Source organism: Tripterygium wilfordii, chromosome 9 (assembly GCF_013401445.1).
Source record: "Tripterygium wilfordii isolate XIE 37 chromosome 9, ASM1340144v1, whole genome shotgun sequence".
In the NCBI taxonomy this organism is placed as follows: domain Eukaryota; kingdom Viridiplantae; phylum Streptophyta; class Magnoliopsida; order Celastrales; family Celastraceae; genus Tripterygium; species Tripterygium wilfordii.
The window spans coordinates 3,436,844-3,456,470 of NC_052240.1; the positions used below are offsets into that span (position 1 = coordinate 3,436,844).

At 37.4% G+C, this 19,627-nt stretch overlaps 4 protein-coding genes across 4 annotated transcripts; 1 reads left to right on the top strand and 3 right to left on the bottom strand.

The window, feature by feature from the left end:
* Positions 1-1,789: 1,789 nt before the first annotated feature.
* Positions 1,790-3,221, bottom strand: LOC120005068 (probable carboxylesterase 15). The gene has a single exon (XM_038854508.1). It carries the CDS (start codon positions 3,137-3,139, stop codon positions 2,132-2,134), a length of 1,008 nt encoding a protein of 335 aa, XP_038710436.1. The 5' UTR covers positions 3,140-3,221; the 3' UTR covers positions 1,790-2,131.
* Positions 3,222-7,729: 4,508 nt separating this feature from the next.
* On the top strand, positions 7,730-8,816 carry LOC120006596 (cysteine proteinase inhibitor 12-like). The gene is made up of 4 exons (XM_038856680.1): positions 7,730-7,938; positions 8,016-8,238; positions 8,346-8,491; positions 8,590-8,816. Exons 1-4 carry the CDS (start codon positions 7,834-7,836, stop codon positions 8,725-8,727), a joined length of 612 nt encoding a protein of 203 aa, XP_038712608.1. The 5' UTR covers positions 7,730-7,833; the 3' UTR covers positions 8,728-8,816.
* Positions 8,817-9,097: 281 nt separating this feature from the next.
* On the bottom strand, positions 9,098-14,335 carry LOC120006595 (dr1-associated corepressor-like). The gene is made up of 6 exons (XM_038856678.1): positions 14,146-14,335; positions 11,588-11,660; positions 11,410-11,503; positions 10,308-10,436; positions 10,160-10,217; positions 9,098-9,888 (listed from the first exon to the last, which is right to left on the bottom strand). Exons 1-6 carry the CDS (start codon positions 14,176-14,178, stop codon positions 9,400-9,402), a joined length of 876 nt encoding a protein of 291 aa, XP_038712606.1. The 5' UTR covers positions 14,179-14,335; the 3' UTR covers positions 9,098-9,399.
* A 2,314-nt stretch (positions 14,336-16,649) lies between these two features.
* Positions 16,650-18,290, bottom strand: LOC120005434 (galactoside 2-alpha-L-fucosyltransferase-like; the record flags this gene model as incomplete). The annotated part of the gene is made up of 1 exon (XM_038855058.1): positions 16,650-18,290. A coding segment is annotated over one exon (1,530 nt), but the record flags the coding sequence as incomplete, so codon positions are not given.
* Between the last annotated feature and the right edge of the window lie 1,337 nt (positions 18,291-19,627).

Here is a 19,627-nt window from a genome sequence, read left to right on the forward strand (position 1 = left end):
TCATTCCATAACCACCTCGAGAAAAACATCCATTCGTGAAAGTAAATCCAAAATACTAAACCACTCTTTAAAAATGATCAAATCCCTATGATTACTTCTGACACACATCTAAAATAAATCTTCCAAAATCATTCAACGCTCATATTCGTATCTCTAACAAAAATACCAGACCATCTCTATTAAACATCTCAATTTAGATGCTTGTGTGTATTCGGGGAAAATGGGAGATCTTGCTCTCTCTATTGTCTCCAAAACTGTGACGAGAAGAAGATTATGCACGAAATCATGGCTTATCACATGTTTTGGTTCATCAATACATTGGGTTTATTAGATAGCTAACGCTTAATCATTCTCTGAAGTTATTGGATAATTAATGCAGGTGATCAATTGAGTTGGAGCAGCTACTTCAAAATGTCGAGAAGTATACTCTTGCAAGCCACCTCTTATGGGGCTTGTGGGCAAAGGTTTGAGCAGTATTGGCTAACGAGACCAGAACTCATGGGTTCCTTGAAATCGTGCCCTGATGGTGCAACTGATGGTAATGTACTGTTTCATCCTTTGTTATTTCTCCTCCTTAATGCATTGTGTAGATATAGTTCTATTATCTTTCTGTAAAATTTGTGAGGTGTCATGAATTTATATCATGTGATGGAGGATTTTTGGCGAACTATGATAATTTGGGATTGATATGGAGGCCATGATTTTACATTGTTTGCCTGCAGGCCAACCTAGAGGCACCTGAAATCGTGAGGACAAGGAAGTATTGGAATGAAGGGATGAAGCCGGTTTTATTGGAGGAGATTATTGCATGATAATTATAATTTCCTACCATGCCATGATACGAAACAAAAGAGGAGACCTTGCACACTTTTTTTTTTTTTTTTTTGGGGTGTGGAAAGGGTTCGTGTTTGATATTGGATCTTGCCTTTGGGCTTCAATGTATAATTAGGTTTCCATTACGAGAAATGGTAATCCTACCCCCAATGATTAAATTTTATTTTTTTTAATATTAATTTACATATAATTTGATATTTGATTCTTTCGATTTGTGTGTGATTTGACATTTTATTATCATTCTTATCAAAACATATATCAAATTGATAATCACACGTGAATTGAAATAATCATATATAAATTAATATTAAAAAAATAAAATTCAATCATTGGGGGGTGTAATTACCGTTTCTCCTATTTTAATTAATTGATGGAGTGGAAAAACTAATTTTTTGGATGTGAATCGGATATCAAATTACACTAAATAAAGAGAATCATATGTAAATTAATATTAAAAAAATAAAATTCAATTGATATGATTGTGATGGTAAACTTCTCACCTTCGATATGTCAGTGTTGTGTGGGTTCATTCAGACTCTTAAGTTTGGAAAATTACTCTGTAACATTTTCATAAATATTTTTTTTCCTTGTTCGATTAAAAGGCATTAAGTAGTCAATTTTCATGGTCCATACATAAATTTTTGGTAAGTGGTCCATGGCATATGCTAATTAATGAATACAATTATAGTGCACGTTGAAAATGAAGTTTATGTAGCAAGTGACAATGACAATCACATTGCATGTAACAGATCACCCATCCATGATAACGCGAGTTCGAATCATATCCCTCTCCAAACCCCCGTTGCAAAATAAAATGAAGTTTATATAGTACTACCGAAAAATCCAAAATCAAGCAATCATATCATGGACCCAATACTACTGTGTATATAGAAATACAGCCAAAGTACAATTAGGCACAACAGCTCCCAACAACAAACCTATTGCAAGTAAGATGTGTGACAGAAGCTAACTAATGTTTGGTTAAACGTACCTTCTGGTCGCATGAAAAATTTATGCATGTGCAGCTATGACAGTCCGCTTTGGCTCATATGTGATGTTCAAATAAAAAACTTGTATTGTATAATTCTTGATTTAAAAAAACACACACACATGCTCATGTTTAAGTGATGTTCAAATGACAAATTTGTATTGTGTGATTCTCGATTTAATATATATATATATATAGTTGACACTGATAATATATTATTTTTGTGTTTTATTCAGTACATTAATACAACAATAGAACAAACATGGCCAACACTAGATCAAACATGTAATCAACTGAATATTAATTCCTTCAGTGCTTCTTCACAAATTCTGTGATTCCTTGAAGAAGTCCTTCGGTTTGTGCAGCTGTGTTTGGATCAGTATCAATCGCAATCTTGTTGAGGTAAAAACTGTGAGTCATTCCCGGATTTATCAGCAACTCCACATCCTTGTTAGCCTTTTTCATGGCCTCGTAATACTCCATCTCCGTATCCCAAATCAAGTCATTCTCCGCCACACAGAGCAGCACCGCCGGCATCCTCAGACTCTCGAACCCCGCCACCGCCCCTGTGGGTCCCATCGGGCACGTAATATGGTGGTCCTTGGTGGACCCCACCGGCAATGCGAGGCTCAGAAACTTGTCCAGCATGTCTAGTGTCAAAAATGGCGACTGTGGCCTCTCCAATTCGGACCTACTCCGCTCCGCCCGGACGAATCCTGGGTGGATGGGAATCGCTCCGGCTAGCCTCAACGGGTTGAGATTCACGTGACCAGCACGTGCGGCCACTTCGTGCACTATGTTCCCTCCTGAACTATCTCCAATTAAGAACACACGGTTGAAGTCACCATAACTGTTCAGCCACTGCTCGTGCGACTCGCCTTGGGACAACGACTTCAGCCAGAGAAGGGCCGAGTAGCCGTCGTTGATTGAGGCAGGGAGCCGGTCTTCCGGAGCCAACCGGAGAAAAACCGAGACAATTATCGCTTGGCTTAGCTTAGCAAGCCGAGTGTATGTGTTGTAGTACATGTACCAATCGGCTTGGCTAATGCAAAAGCCGCCTCCATGAAAATGGAGAATTATGGGCAATTTTGAACCGTCAATTGGTTCATGCTCCGGTAAATAAACCCGGACACGGAGACTGTCATGGACCGTGACGTCACGAGTGGCGACTCCATTTACAAAGTCGTTGTGTGGAGGGACTGGTTCGGCCATGAATTTGACTTCCGGCGGTCCAGTCCAAGTCCGGTCGACAGAGCCATCGTCGTAGACTCTTAGCCAGCCAGAGACATCGTGAATGATCCTTTTTTGGTTCTGCATGATCACAAATGTTTTTTTAAGAAGAATAAGTACTGAAGAATATTGGTGGTGAGAGGCTGAGGGCTTTGTGTTTGTGTCTGTGCTAAGGGAGACTTGTCTTTATATAGAGTGTAAGAGAGAAAGTTCAAGGAAAATATAATAATAATCAACAGAAAAGACTGAGTAAAAAGTAGTATAATTTCCAAAAAGCTATCACAAAAATACATGAATGATGAATAATAAACCCAAGCTGAGTGATTTGATTATTTTTTTTAGTAACCGATAACGACATCAAACAGATTTATCATTTAAATATATAGTTGATATGGACCTAAACTCAACCCATCAAGACTGTGTACACATAAAATTTTCACCTGACGATAGAGTAAATTGAGTCGAAACACAGCGTGTGACCACAAACAATAATCCAACTCAGAACCTCACGAATTCATTATGTTAATTGGGTATAACAGACTCTCTGGTTGTACTGTTGAACAATGTACATGTGACAAATCGGTGTTTAAAGTTACCATGCAAGTTATTATCAGACATATATGGATGGTCTTTGCAGATTACTGTGAATATTCATTGAACTTATTATGTATACCTCTAAAGAATATAATAATGATTAAACAATTAAGGTCCGCATATGCTCGTCACATCATAAAAATAAAGTATAACCAAGATTACTAAATAAAAAAAAAAAGAAAATATATAAAAACACAGACACTAAAAAGTGCTAAAAAATAGTATAATAATGATTGTTCTCACCACAAATAAACTAAATAAAAAACAAGAAAATACATAAAAACACAAACACTAAAAAAGGCTCAAAAAAAGAGTATAATAATGATTGTTCTCACCACAAATAAAAAAGTAATACAAAAATACAAAGACTAAAAAGGCGTTCTAAAGAAAAGAATATAATAATGATTGTTCACACCACAAATAAAAAAGTAATACAATCTATGCAGAATGATAAAGTCATAAGTATGAACATAGCAAATGAGCCATTGGTTGAGTGGCAATGACTTTGCATGTCCCTGACTGAGGTCATGGGTTCTAGTCTCACCTCCTCCGAATATTTACAAGGAGGTGTGTGGGCTTCGTCTGCCCCTATGTGGGCTTGATAGTCTGCCCCTGCGTGGGCTTGATTTGTGCCTCCTGCGTGGGGCTTGTTGACACCTGTACTTTAAGAGGCTTGATCTGGTGGTGTGTCGTATATTGTGTTTGTACTTGTACTCAAAAAAAAAAAAAAAAAAGTATGAACATATACACGACATGCTTTCTTTCTTCTTCTTCTTTTTTTGTTTGACTTTAAGAGTTGTTTGTATTAATTCACCAAATAAATTAAACAATTAAGATCTGTATGCACTCGTATCATTATAAAATTAAAATACAATCAAGAGAACTAAACCAAAAACAATAAAATATATAAAAACGCAAACACTAAAAAATTCCTCATCAACACTTCCGAACGACGCCATATTAAAGTGGAGTCCACCGGTTTACACACTACATGCCTAGTTTTAGGATGTGTGAATGTGTTTTTTTTAATGTGAGTGGTGTTAGGTTTTTTTTTTTTTTAAATGTGAATAATGTTTTGGTAGTGGGTAATTGCATGTACATGTTCTTCTGGTGACTTTTTGACTAATGAGAAAACGAAGGAGTCAATTTAAGTGCAGTACGCAATGCAACGCAGCCTCAGACACTCATACCCACCATGAATTTGTCTGGAAGCGAAAGCGAATTTGGATGGAAAATGGTTAGAATGGGCATGTGGCCAAATTCAATGGCTGAAGACTAGACACCACCACAATAGACAATTCATGTCGTTCAAAAGTTAATGGAAAAAAATGAGTACGGGCCCCATTCCCGGCCCACTAAATCAATCATAGCCTTTTTTTATTCTCTCTTTTTTTTTTTTTTTACCTTGATGTCAACTAATTTTTTTATTTTAAAGTAAATTCTGTTACAATGGCATTAATCTATTAATCTATATCTATATATATATATATATATATAATACTTAAGATCTAAAAAGGTTTAAACTAAATTTTTTACTAAAAGAAATATGCATGTAATATTAAATTTAATTTTTTATTATTCATGTCCTTCAAAAGTAGGTCAATTTTGGACCTTACTCAATGTGGGCCCATTCCCGGCCCACTAAATCAGTCGCAGCCTATTGTTATTCCATTTTTTTTTTTTACTTTGAAGTGAACTAATCTTTTTTTGTTAAAAGTAAATTTTGTTGCAATAGAATTAATCTATATATAATACTTAAAATCTAAAAGGTTTTACTAAAAGAAATATTAATATAATATTTGTATTTTTTTTGACACCTAGGCATATTGTGGGATATCCTAACTAGTTAATTAAAATTGGGATTAATTAAAGTGGGTAGAAGAAGCCATGGAAAGCAACTCCAGTACAATTGTTTAGGAAGTTGAAGCAAATTAATTTATTTATGAGTCTTTTGGAGTCAATTCAACACCAAACATCATGTAAGGGGAAAGCACTTTGTTTGTAGTCGGATAGTGCTGTGGTCAGGGATTCCTTGACAAATAATACTAAAGGCAATTCATCATGAATTTCCCATGAAGTTTCCTTTAAAAATAGTGTTTGACACCCATAAAAGATAGTTAGGTTGATAATCGATTAGGTTAGACATATATGTGTCAAATGTTATGGTTTGATTGACAATCGATTGGGTTAAACATATGTGTACCCAATGTTCAATTCCAACCACAAGTATACTCTGAACTACTTTTTTTTATAAAAAAGTAGTGTTTGAGTGTTTGGAGAAGATTAGTAATTTCAAATTGGCAAAGTGGAAGGAAATGCATGATACAATAATATACAATTTTGAGTAGTATTTGAATGGTTTATTTAATGTGCTGCTGATTTTACCTTGTCAATGTGTGAATGGGCTTGAGAAGGTTAATATATTCTCGATCTTTGAGTACCTAGAATAAGAATTGGTCAGTAGGTTCAACAATCACCGTGGATGATCGAGAATACTCTGACGCTTAAGTCAAGTCTCTCATCTCAAGTGATAGTAAAATAACATCTTGTACCTTGTATCCCACAGTGTGCTTTTTTAGGATTCTGGTGATCCTCCTTGATTTAAAGGATTGATTGTGCCTCCACAATGATAGCTGATTATGTAGTCTGGGCCTATTGTAATATGGACAAAAGCCCATTATGAGCATCAAAGGAAGCGAGATGTCACCGATGCATGGGCCCATATGGGCAAGTACTTTTGGGCTTTTATAAAGCCATTATGAACATCAATTAAAACGGCCCATTTTATATGGACACGCTCATTAGTCATTACTTTGTAGGAGTAAAAGCCCATTAAGGTAACACACTACTAGAATATGCTGGAATAAATTTGCATGCGGTGATCTTCTTGAAAGGTTCTCTATTATTAAAGTCCGAAAGTTTGGGGCTCCTAGAATATGATGCTATTGGAGTTTTCTATTTGCTTGTATCGAAATGCCCGATAAATTGAAATTTTCCTATCGGGCCAGGTCATCTCGAGGTAAACGGATCATTTATGATGAAGAGGATGAAGTTCAAGGGAATTATTCGGAATTTTTACAGAATAAAACCACGCAGTACAAATACGAGATAAATTTTTTAAGGAACAAAGGCTTTTTTCAAATAAGCTTTGTTTCACCTTTTGCGAATTTTGGTTGACTACTTTGTACGGGCGACCTGGCAGGTACTAATTCTTCTATTGGACACGATCCTTTGTGTAATTAGACAGATTTATTGTTTTTCTTATGAGTGATGGTAGATCTCTTTCTCATTAACGTTTTCTTCCCCTATTTTTTTTTCCACTAATTTTATGGAAAGATAATAAGAAATCAACCGTTTTCAACAGAACAACACGAATAGACCATCGACAGAGAGATAGTAAATCTACCAGCGAGAGGGATGTCACAACAACCAAGAGAGGTGAACAATAGCGACAAAAATGGAGAGATTTCAGTATGAGAGGCAACTTTTGAGTGAATGTGTGATTTATTTTAGGGTTAAATTGTTTTTGAGTTTCAATTTTTACTTTTTAGTTATAAATTATATTACATGTCACCTTTGTTCCACGTCATCAAAATCCATGTCATCAAAAAACGTTGACATGTGGTAGAAATTTGACAGGTCAGCAATTTCTAACAGAAATTGACTGAAATTTTACTGAAATGATCTATTTGTCTAAATTTGAAACATTTAGTGACCTAATTTGAACATTTTTGACCCAATTACAAATGTCCCTATCTTTTTAATGACTTATCCGTACTTAACTCGTATAATCACTAGACTAATGTCAAGTTCCTAAAATATTGCATGACCTATGTTTCGAACCCTTAAACTCTTAATTCTAAACACTAATTCTTAACTCCTAAACTATAATATGTCATTTTCAAACAAATAAAACCACGATGTAACATGATTTAGAGGGAGAATTATAGTGAATTGTAACTAAAAATTGGACCCAAACAAGCCTTTGAAGACCTTCAGAGTCACGTGCTGACACGTGCCCAAGTTCGGCCCCTCCGTGGCGCTATCAGAGCGGTGCCGGTGCATGTGAGAGAGCGCATAGATACCCTAGTATTTGAAACTCCAAAATCTATACACTCATTTCACTGCCATTCTCTTCCGCTTCTGAATCGAAACACTCTACTTCTTCGGGATTTTGCAGCGAAGAAATGGCCACCACACTCGGAGGAGTTCACGAATCCGAAGGAGTACAGAATAGTGCTGAGATCGACGGCCTCGCTCGCTTCGCCGTCGAAGAGCATAACAAGAAAGAGGTTTTTCGTTTTTTCTTTTCCGATTAGTTGTTCGATTTATGGTTAAACATGAAGTGATCGATTTATTTTGTTTTTAGAATGCGATCTTGGAGTTCGCGAGGGTTGTGAAGGCGAAGGAACAAGTTGTGGCCGGAACACTGCATCATCTGACCATCGAGGCGATCGAAGCAGGGAAGAAGAAGCTGTACGAGGCGACGGTATGGGTGAAGCCGTGGTTAAACTTCAAGGAATTGCAGGAATTCAAGCACGCCGGCGATGCCTCCTCTTCGTTCACCCCCTCCGATCTTGGTGCTAAGAAAGGTAGATACAATTTCACCGATTTTCCCCTTTTTTTGGCGTGAAATTTGAATCTCTGTTACTTCATCTGCAAAATTGTTATCGTGAAATTGAGAGATTGATTGAATCAGGTGATCATGGTCCTGGATGGAAAGAGGTACCAGTTCATGATCCCCAGGTCCAAGATGCAGCAAATCATGCAGTGAAGACAATCCAGCAGAGGTCGAACTCGCTGTTCCCTTATGAACTTCAAGAGGTTGTTCATGCAAAGGCTGAGGTATGTGCTCTGCCAAGCTTGTTCTGCCCTTTCCAGTTCAGTTTACTACATATTTGGGTCTCGTCACCCTAAATTCAGTGGCTTTTCTGCATGCACAGGTGGTTGAGAATTCTGTGAAATATGAGATGCTGTTGAAGGTGAAGAGGGGAGACAAAGAAGAGAAATACAATGTTGAGGTGAACCAGAACAATGAAGGTGGACTCCATCTTAACCAGATGGAGCCTCACCACTCCTAGACCTCTGTTTTTAGGCTATTTAGCCGTGTGTAATGAGACAATGTGTTGTGTTTGGTAAATAATTTGCAGCTGAACTTGTGATTTCTTAACGCTAAAACCATCAAACAACCCACCAATGGAGAGGTGTAGTCCTCCACAATGAGGGAAATGGAACTAAACTGAACCACGAACAAAATAGTCCTACTGGTCAAAGCTACCTTCTTCCATGGCAGAAGCCCATCTTCTCTTCATGGTGACTGTCTACCATGTTAGGCATCAAATCTCAAGGCATCACGGTTGGCATTATGAACATAACTTAAAAGCATATGCATTTTCATAATCATTGGACTTGATTTTTCAACTGATAAACCAAGATCACAGACAGAGACGAAATAAGAGCAACTCAATATGTGAGGCTAGCAACCTTCCTACATTGAGCTGTGAAATTACACAAACTGATGTTACAAGATAGTTATAGCAATCTACCCTTCAGAAAGGTTGTTAGCAAAAGTTATTATGAACATATAGTAACAAATGCAGGGCACTAAAATAGAAAATAAAATCTAACATAAGAGCATTTCTACTGCCTATGAGGTGCCAATTTTTTGTGCTTCTTACACTGGTAATTACTCCCTACCGTATGAACCAGGGAAAAAAATCCAGTTACCTACAAAGTCTCCATCAAATGGTCGATCACTCTTCTACTTCTTCTTCGTCATAGTCGTCCTCGTCCTCATCCAACCGCTTGCTAATCTTAGCAAGCTGAAGAGGATCAATGGCCATCTTGTCCATTTCTGGAAGAGACCAACCAGGATACTCTTCATGTTTGAGTCCGGTAGTTGGCTCTGCCGATGACGCATTGCCTGCTGCTGCTGCAGCAGCAGCTTTTGCGTTCTCGTTCTCATTTACATCGGCATTCAGGTCAAAGTTCAATGGTGCTGGACCAGCAACATCAGCTCCCACTTTATTTTCTTTCACAGGTTCCTTCAACTCAGGACCATTATCTACCAAACCTCCGGGACTCAAATTGTTTTTCATGCTCTCCTGAGGAGCTGCACACGACTCCAATTCCATCTCACGATGAGAGGATTCTCTTTCTATGTTGCGAGCACCTCGTCCTCGACCTCTCCCTCGGCCCCGGCCTCTCCCTCTGCCACTGCTGCCAGCCTGGCTCACCTCATGCTGCAGGAAGTGAGAAGAAATTAGCTTCTCTAGTAGCACTTCAAAGTTCAAACATTCCAAAATTTAAATCGTAGACATGCTTCATGCACAATGGAAACAATAACTACAATTCTACAAAGTCTACTTTATTTCTATATTAGGATGGGTTTCTTTGAAAATAAAAATATCATTGAAAATGGATTAAAGTAGGACATCCCCAAAACCGATGTCTTAAAATAACCTAGACATCAGAATACTCAACCAAATGATGATTGAGAAAACTCTCTCTTACCATCCTGCTTTTCTTTGACTCTTCGTCACTGTCATTGCACTCATCCCCGGTAGCCTTCCTGGCAGCATTACGCATGTAATTTCCCAATGTCAATTGCACGGGTGGAAAAGCCAAAAAAATAAAGAAAAGGCAACCATAATCACCATACCTTCTCTTGGACACACTTCTATCGTCAGCAGGAGCATCAGAATGGCCATGACCATGACCATAGTCGGGAACCTTGCTGACAATGTCCCTCAGAAAATCGAACACATTGTAGCTCTGTACACAATGCTTTCTGCAATGTACATGGAGTTGGTAAGAATTTTTTCACTAACTCAACTGTCTAGTGGGAGCACCAAGGTGGCATAATATAATTCAACAAACAAAGAAAAGAAATTGTCATCACAAAGAATATGACATTGATAGCAAAAGGAAACGATGGGATCACATACAGTGCGATAGTGTTAAGCCCCTAATCATAGTCCAACATTCATCTAGCCAAAACACACATCAATGATTTATGGTTGTAAGTTGTAAGACTCATCAAGAAGAAAGCTGTACATCATCAAATAACAGCATCGTCCTAGCCAACAGCAAATCTAAATAAACAATATTTAGTCCAGCCAGCTTTCTCCTATACTTGGCCTAGAAATAGGTCAACAGACTCATTAATTTGATAAGCCTAAAATAGGCACTTAAGATGCAAATATTAAAAAATATGTAACCATGGTAATCCTTGTTTATGCCATATGGTGTCCACGAAATGAAAGTCACTCAACAACCATATGATTGTGGTCTCCAAGACAATATTCCATGGCAGAAAGTATTATCATAAAAGATCTTAGTAAATGAATTTTATAACAAGAAATTTAATTTACCAAAATTGCACCAATTCCGGAATGATAATCACAATTAATCGTGGGATCATAAATCCACACGACAAATTGAATTAAAGGTCCAAGGATTAAGAGCCGATGTCCTCATACCAAGGTGAGAGAGAGAAAAAAGATAGTTACACACCTCCAACACATTAATTATACAATTTCCCTATTTCACAATAGTAAATTACAGAAAGGGGTTACTGTCCATTGGAAAAATACCCTCCAAGCAACTAATTTCAAGAACCTCTAAACATCACAGAAAATTCAAGTCATAGTGACAAGCTACAAAAATCCTTACCTCTCCATTTGGTACTAATGCATTTCAGATAGTAGAAACACACATTAACTGGGAACCTAGACATTATGCAGAGAAAATTAGTCACTTACAAATGCAATGAACTCATAGTCTTTGCTCCTCTCTGGAGAGTTATCTCATATGTACGGTCACAAAGGTCTTGTAAAAACAGTTCCAATGCTTTAGCTGCAATAAATTAGAGGAGGACCATGAGCATCTGAAGACTGAGAGTATATAATATAAAAACTATAAAAAAAACTTTTAACTCACAAACTAAAACAGGCACAGCCAGTGCTATCTTCCCAACATCCTCATCAGCTTGCATTATCTTTTTTATGCGAGCCTGCCAGCATTATATAACACAGTTTTAGAAGTACCGAACCATTTGAAAGACAAAATATTTGGCATATAAAAGAAAAACAGGAGGGAAGCAATGGAACACTAACTTTTCAAGGATTTCCATTCATGACAAATATAGCACAGTTAGTGTAGGATAGGATCTCCGACGACACTACTTGAAGATCTAGGAGTGAGTCAAAATAGTAAATGCAGTACACTAGTATAGAACTAGGTTAATTAGAAAACTAGAGCTCTTGGAGAAAATAATCCCGCTCCTCCATTCGTAAAAATTTACTGCAATACTAGCTTTTAGGTATGCAATATCATTGTGCTCTTCCTTTCTATATCTTGAAAGAACTCTCTTACTGCGCTTTGGCATACTTCCCACATGTTAAAACTGACGTTTACCTTGTAGCCATTTTGAATGCATTTATCACTTTCTTTCTTTGGAGCAGAAAAAAAAGGAAACATATATATAGGGGCATGCAAGGAGGAGTTTGGAAAATTGGTTCCAACAAGCCGCTTTCATCATTGTTTAAAGGAGTTCTTTTGGAAGGACATTTGGTGAAGAACCAACAAAGCTACAATTTCTCAATCTCTATGTTATAGGGAGTTAAACCGACAAAGATATTTGATTGAGGGACAATTTTCAAGTAAGGGTGGTGGAATAACGATTTGGAACAGTCAATTAGCCAGGGTGGATTACATTCAATTTTCTTTAGCACAAATGACACAGGAGCTAAAGAGGACTCGAAAGAGCAAATTCAAATATCTACGCAATGTAGATTCATGGCCTATCCGCAAGCTTATAGTTCATAAACTAGCTAGGATTTTCTTAATTTTATGTTTTCCTAAGTTAATTTACTATTGGGTCAGTTTTTAATAAGTTTCCTTTAATTTTCATTTTAGGGACATTATCAAAAAATTTAGGTATGCTAGAATTTCAAATTTATTATTAGTAATTTGTTCTACCAGTTTTTTATTAGGTTATTTTCCAAAGTCAAGTCATAGTTATAATTGGAGTCTTATTAGTTTATTTTTTAAGTTCCTAGTGTTGTTTGAAAGGCGTTTTTTATAGAATTAGGATCAGTAAGAGTTTACATATATGTGGATGTAATCTCACAAGAATGATGATGATCATAAATGAATAATATTGAGATTACTTTCAAGCAACAGTCTTGCTTTTCGATTGTGTCATGCAATCCTCCTTCGTTGTGATGCCAAGAAACCCTAGGTGTGATTCAGTTAGGTTATCTTTCTTTTGTTATCTTGTTTCACAATTTTCCCTGCGAACTCATATCTGATCCAATTGTTTTAAAGCTCCAATTTCAAGTTCTCTTAAGCCCTAATCATCCAAACCGTTGATTTAACCCTAACTGCTTAAAATCCCTCACAAGAACCCTTTAATTCGAGGTTAGCGAAAGTTGTCCTGTGTCAACAATCTTCAAGGTTCACCCACAATAACCTTAAACGCTGCCTGAAACGGAAGGAGGGAAATTTTGAACTGAAAAACTATTGCAAGATGATTGACTGTAAGTTGTAACCCCAAAAAAAAATTGTGTTATGACCAATCAGGTGGCTTAGGTAGACACCAATTCACTCGAAAAGGAATAGGGAAGATGAGGGTTTCAAGTAAGGGCCTTTTTCTTCCTCTTCAAAAGGGTTGACAGGTGAAGACCTTAGCGCGTTGTTATGGATTTGTGGAAAATATCAACATATTTGAAGTCACTCTTTCCCTCAAAAAAACAACATTAGTACAAAATATAATCAAAGCACATCCCAGCAAACAACTGATACCCAATGTCAAAATTAAAGTCATCAAGTTTTCATAAAGCAAACAACTGCATAAGGATGCCAGGGTGGAGGTCAGGTCCAGGAAGTCTACATATAAGCAGCTTCACACTAGATGTTTCTAGGGTTTGATCATATGTTGTCGTGAAGCAAATTTAACACTACGCCAACCATCGTTGGCCTTTAGAAGTGCTCTGTCCTGACACTTATTGAACTTATCAGATCATAGATGATAGATAACCATTAATACCCAGAAGTAGCCACACACGGAACTCAAACTGACAGCCTGAAGGGAATAATCCCTCCGGCCGAATCACTGAGCAAAGCTGTATGCGATTATAACAAGAAGTATAACTCCAAGAAACAAAGTCAATTCCTACCCAAAAAGACAAAAACAGACGAACCCATCGACTGCTTTGAGTACTAAATCAGTTCACCCAAAAAATTTGAAGTAAAAAAAAAAAAACAACTCAGATCACATGCCCCACAAAACCCAGAAGATAAGATACCCACAGAGATTTCAAATCTAATCGAAACAACATAAAAAGAAGCAAACAGAGTCAGCAATCGAAAGCAGAGAACCCAAATTAATTCCAATCACTCAACAATTTCTCTTTCCTAGTATTTTTCTAGCATACCAAACAGGTCAAAATTGAACATTGCCGGCAGAGAAAAAGATAAGAGGGAGAAGGACTTACAGCTGGGAATCTTGTATCGAGCTTCTTCCTCATGGTGTCAGATTTGGAGCATTAAATTAAACCAAAAAGGCCAAAACGTGAACTGATTAATGGTATTCTTCTCAAACCCAAACCATTTCTCTCATGATTGGATTTCCGTCGCAGAAAATCTACACGAAAATCATTTCCAGATCCGAAAGTATTACCATCATTTCTGAACGCTCAGAGTTTCTTCGTTTCCAATTGGAATATCAATCCGTACATATTTAATAAAAGCAAAAATAAAATAAAAAAAAAATATATAAATAAATAAATACAATGCTCCTGTACCGTAACGGAGTTGTAAAGCACAAATTTGACAGTCCAATGAAAAACGATCACGTGTGGTCAAGAGAGTCTTTCCCTTGAAATTTAAAGATCAAACCGATGCCTTTCAGTAATTATAGCGTTTCGATATTCTTTCTTTTTTTAAAAAAACTTTCTTTGATATTCGTCTTCCTCTTATTTTCTTTTTATTTTATTAAATCAATTCAATTTTTTTTATTTACATTTAAATTCTTTTGTGATTAACATTTTTTATTTATTTATCGGTCGAAGCTTTTGGCGGAATCGCTGGATTCCGTTGTAGCAACTCAGTGAGTAGAGAGGCCTGTTTGGCTCGGTGTATATGGCAAGATTAGCAGGTTTTAGCTCGTGGTGTCCTTCTACTCGCATGACCACTACCACTCAACAGCAGACTTGGGGTTTCCTGCTGTGTTTCTCCTTCTAAGTCCTCCATAACCAGTACCAGAGCCAAGACTTTGTCGCAGATTCTGGATTCTGGCGTCATCGCTTGCCACCGAGCGAAAAAGTAACATCTTTCCCTCCCTCTCTCTCTCTGTGTACATTTTTGGCTGAATTATTTGTCCTTGTAATTTGCCAAAGCTTAAAGTTTGATGTTTCTGTGATTAACTTGCCATGATATATTGATATGCTTCTGTAAATGGATAAAGAGTTACATACAGTATATCATTATCAAGTGTCTGGTATCTTTACTAGTAATAGTGTTTTTTTGCACTACCTTGGTGCCCTTTAATGAAATTTCCTTTCTAATCAAGAGAAGATAAATGATTTGTTATTTGAAATAAATTTCATCGTAGTAGCAATAAATAAATGTGGCTTTCATAGTTTTCATTTTCATGTAGTCCGGAGCTTGCAATGGAGGCCGCTAGCACTGCAATCAGGGGTGGCATTTCAGTTGTGAGTTTTGTTATAAATGTCTTTGGTCTTTGTCAGGTTGCAAGTAGGAACTCCAGTGCGTTTATATTCTCTGATTCTTGGGGCTTAGTGCAGTGTTCCTCTGTCTTGTTAATCTAACATCAAAATAGGTTATGGATCTGTCTTGTCTTGTTAAATGTGGCTCACATAGTTTTCATTTTCATGTAGTGCAGAGCTCGAAATGGAAGCCGCTAGCACTGCAATCAGGGGTGGCATTTCAGTTGTGAGTTTTGTTATAGATATCTTTGTCTTTGTCAGGTTGCAAGTAGGAACTCCAGTGCGTTTATATTCTCTGATTCTTGGGGCTTAGTGCAGTGTCCCTCTGTATGTTAATCTAACATCAAAATAGGTATAGATCTCTTTTGTGACTGTTTTGATGTTGCAATAAATAACATCAGTTGGTTATCTTCAGCTGCACCATTTGAAACTATCAAAAGTATTCTCATTTCCTGGTTGAATACTCTAATCTCTAAATTATGTTGTTCTAAATCCCCACCGCCTGCTATTACACTTTTGGCTATATCCAAGGAACTCCTTTGATTAGGAAGGTCAAGAAAACTCTGGTATTGTAGTTCGGAATTTTTCTACTCGGCCATTTTGAATTTGGGAGATGTACCTAGACAATTTTCTTCATGTCCAAGTTGAGTTCATAATTTATGATTTCATGTTTTGATTAGTGTACTTTCTCTTGACATGTAGGTGGAGATTGTCAGGTCCACCCCCGGTGTTTTTCAAGTTTTCTTCATATATGACTATTTCAGTTGTCGCTTGCTGTATCTGGCCAGTCAGCTTAGGAACTTATTTTCTTGCTCTCTCTTTCTTTACAGGTTTTATCCCAGCTAGTGCAGGACCATCCTACTGTGGCATTTGGAGTAACTTTCTTTCTAGTTTTTCACGTACATTTGTGGCCTGAATGATACTTGGGCATATAGGTAAGTTGTGTATGGTGTATCCGCGAACACTTATCTTTTCTTCTTTTCCTCTGTTTTTTCCCCATTCGCGTAAGATACTTGGGCTGTGCTTTCCTCTCTACTGAAATATGCAATCTTATGTATTAGACGAACAATTCATATTAAACCATGTACATGTTTTTGTGAAATTGTGAATGAAACTAAAGCAAATATAGTTGCAGATATTGAATTTGGATCGGCTTTTATCAACCTTGATCTTGAAAAATAGATACTTGATTTTTTTGAAATGCAGAGTGCAAGAAAATCTGAATTAATTCGAGTTTGGAATTCCAAACTCTTAAGAGAATAATTCCACTTTCCGGAAATTAGAGGCAAATGACTACATTGAAGTTAATCAAAACTTTCAATAACGTATTGATGTGCTCTAATGTACATAATGATCAATAATTGCAGGTTAGGAGCTAACATTCAATCATTATCAACCAGTTTGTATCCAAAAGTTGCATCCTCACAGTGCTTCACATGATCAGGATCACTGGTTTCAGCATCAAGATTGACATGAGGCTTGCAGTCGTTAAAGGGAGGAAAAACAAAGCGGTTACCAACTTTGTACTTTGCCTGGCAGTCATGAATGGGTGGAAAATGGAAGCAAGGCTCCATTGACAAGGCTTGACGGCAAGGAGGATCATGCTTCACTCTACTATCTGTTGTATACAGCATCCACGGCTTCAGACCTCCAAGTGATTGAGCTATGTACCCAAAAGTCGACCATGAGCTGGTCAGCAATACATCGCACAAGCTGAGAAGGTTCATTTCTGCCCATGCTTTCACATTGTGCATGTTATTCCCAAATTGTTGATACTCTTCATGGCTTGGCTGGTAAACTCCAATCACATCTCCTGTAACTGTTGGTCTTGACCAGTACCTACTCCTGATATTCTCGTAGTACTGAGGGAACAGAGATGCTATCAGAACAGCTTTTGTGCTGTTCTGGTTCCTGACTGTAGGAACCATAGAAGAATTTTGAGTCTCCATGATATCTGGCAGAATCTTTTCCCTTGAAAAGCAGGTTAAGATTTCATCCATAATATTTTGAGGTGGATTACCTTTTGTATCAACAACTCTGATTTGGACCCCAATCCTCTCATCTGCCTTGGCCAGGTAAGCATCATAGAACCTGGTAATTAGACCCCAAGCCTCGTTTGAGGGAAGGAAAAGATAGCGACCCAGATGGTGAAAAACTGTATCTTTGCGAGGGAACAATTTGTCTAGTTCCTGCCTGAAAGTTTTCATCAAGAAAAAATAAGGGGCATAATATTCATCAGACTTCAAAATCAACCAAGGAACTTTTGTCAGAAAAGCTTGATGTTCATCCTGGTAGAAAACCTTGTCCTGATCTTCGTAATCGAAAGAAATGTAATGATATAGATGTGTTGGAGGTGGCTCTGTCGAAGTGTTTATCATGTTGTTCATTACCATGTTCCCATATTTATATCGATAGACCTTATTGAACTTCTTCAGTTCATTATTGAAAGGATTGTCCATGGGCAGAAACCATGTTGAATTTGGAAAAGGCTCGCAGAACAAATCGGCCATGTCAATGTCAGTCACATGCTGGAGAAGCAGTACTCGGTTTGTGAGAAGAGCATAAAGAAATGATGAAGCAATTGCTATCATCCTATTTCCCAGTCCATTTGAAGGAGTCCAGACAACATACTTACAGTCTGAGCTATTGCCAATGTGACCAGAGTGAACTTGTTGGAGGGACTTATTGTAGGATTCAGTATAAGGTCCACAGCGTTTGTGAAGTTGTTCATAGTTTCTTAATCTGGAAATGAGACCGCTGGAAGGCTTATAAGAACTTTTTCGGTACCGGAAGTACTGATACCTGCTTAAGCAAGACTGTTCATCCAACCCAGGAGCCAGAAGTCCTCCAAGAAGTTTGTTACTTGGACTGCTGGTTGTCTGGGCGGGCTTATTTACTGAACCTGTACATATTTAGAAGAGAAAAAAGGCTCTAAGTGCAGTTGAAGTAGCTACTCGGCTCACCATATTTGGCACAAGTAATCAGGTTGAGTTACAGCCCTGAGGGGATTTTAGTGGTCTTGCCACTACAGGTATGTGTAGTGGGTGTTTTTAACTGTTGTACTTATGGAGCAAGAGGTTTTCATTTTCTATCTAAAGCATATGGAAATGATCAATAGAATTATTCTCTTGCAGAGACCTATTTAGAAGTCTCTGCCATGTTGAGTTGCACATTGGCTTTCCAATTTTGGCTCAGCTCGTCACAAATATGAAGGTTCACATGAAAGGTAATTTGAAGTCATGGATTCCAATTGAGCAAATGCATTAGAATTTGTTTGAAACAATCATGCAGACAAACTTGAATAGAAAATGAAGCTATGTATATGGACATGTTTGTAAAATGGTTAATCCTACCTTGTGTACATGGTGCAGCATCTTGATTACCTACTCCTCCGAGCTTCAGTTTACCAAATGCTCCAACAATATCAATCGTCGAGTTTCGATGAACCACCAAGATCATCAACAGAGGAATGAAAACTACAAGAGAAGCTATGGTGAATCTCATCGTCTCTTCACGCCTTCAAGGTAGTCTTCCTAATTCCTTGTAGACCACCATAGCCAAACTAATTAATAATATTGTTTCCCAAAAAGAAAACCTTCAGTTTCAAGCTAACTTCACGAGGTTCCTCAATTCAAGCAACCTTGCTTCACAGTTTTTAGGCAATTAAAATGTTGGTTAGTGTAAATACATGTGAATACACACATGTTAGCACAAGAAACTATGTTAGTTGATATAATTTATCAACTATATATACATGTAACTGCTTAAGCAAGTCACATTGTTTGACATATATTTATTTTCATCAATTGGATCTTGGAAAATTACTGTTTGACTTATGGATACACAGATTTTGATGATAACATGTTGAACCGTTGAAGTCCATCGAAATCTTGAATTTTATATTGATGTGCTCAAATGTACACTAAATCAACCAGTGAAGCTAGATGCTATTGATGAACCAGTTTGTATCCAAAGGTTTAATCCTCACAGTGCTGCACATGACCAGGATCACTGGTACTGGCATAAGGATTGACATGAGTTTTTGCATTCATTAAATGCAGGGAAAGCGATCTGGTTGTCGCGCAAAAACTTTGCCTGGCAGCCAAGAATGGGAGAAAATGGAAAGCAAGGCTCCATTGATAAGGCTCAAAGACATGGCCGATCATGCTTTACTGGACTATCAGTTGTATAAGAATCCATGGCTTCAAATAACTTGTCACCAACACATCACACAAGCTACGTAGATTCA

Coding starts and splice junctions, on each gene's coding strand:
- LOC120005068 (XM_038854508.1), bottom strand. CDS start 3,139: ATGCAGAACCAAAAAAGGATCATTCACGATGTCTCTGGCTGGCTAAGA.
- LOC120006596 (XM_038856680.1), top strand. CDS start 7,834: ATGGCCACCACACTCGGAGGAGTTCACGAATCCGAAGGAGTACAGAAT. Junction 7,939..8,015: donor AAGAGCATAACAAGAAAGAG/GTTTTTCGTTTT, acceptor TTTTGTTTTTAG/AATGCGATCTTGGAGTTCGC. Junction 8,492..8,589: donor TTGTTCATGCAAAGGCTGAG/GTATGTGCTCTG, acceptor CTGCATGCACAG/GTGGTTGAGAATTCTGTGAA.
- LOC120006595 (XM_038856678.1), bottom strand. CDS start 14,178: ATGAGGAAGAAGCTCGATACAAGATTCCCAGCT. Junction 11,504..11,587: donor GGCTGTGCCTGTTTTAGTTT/GTGAGTTAAAAG, acceptor AATTTATTGCAG/CTAAAGCATTGGAACTGTTT. Junction 10,218..10,307: donor AGAAGTGTGTCCAAGAGAAG/GTATGGTGATTA, acceptor TAATGCTGCCAG/GAAGGCTACCGGGGATGAGT.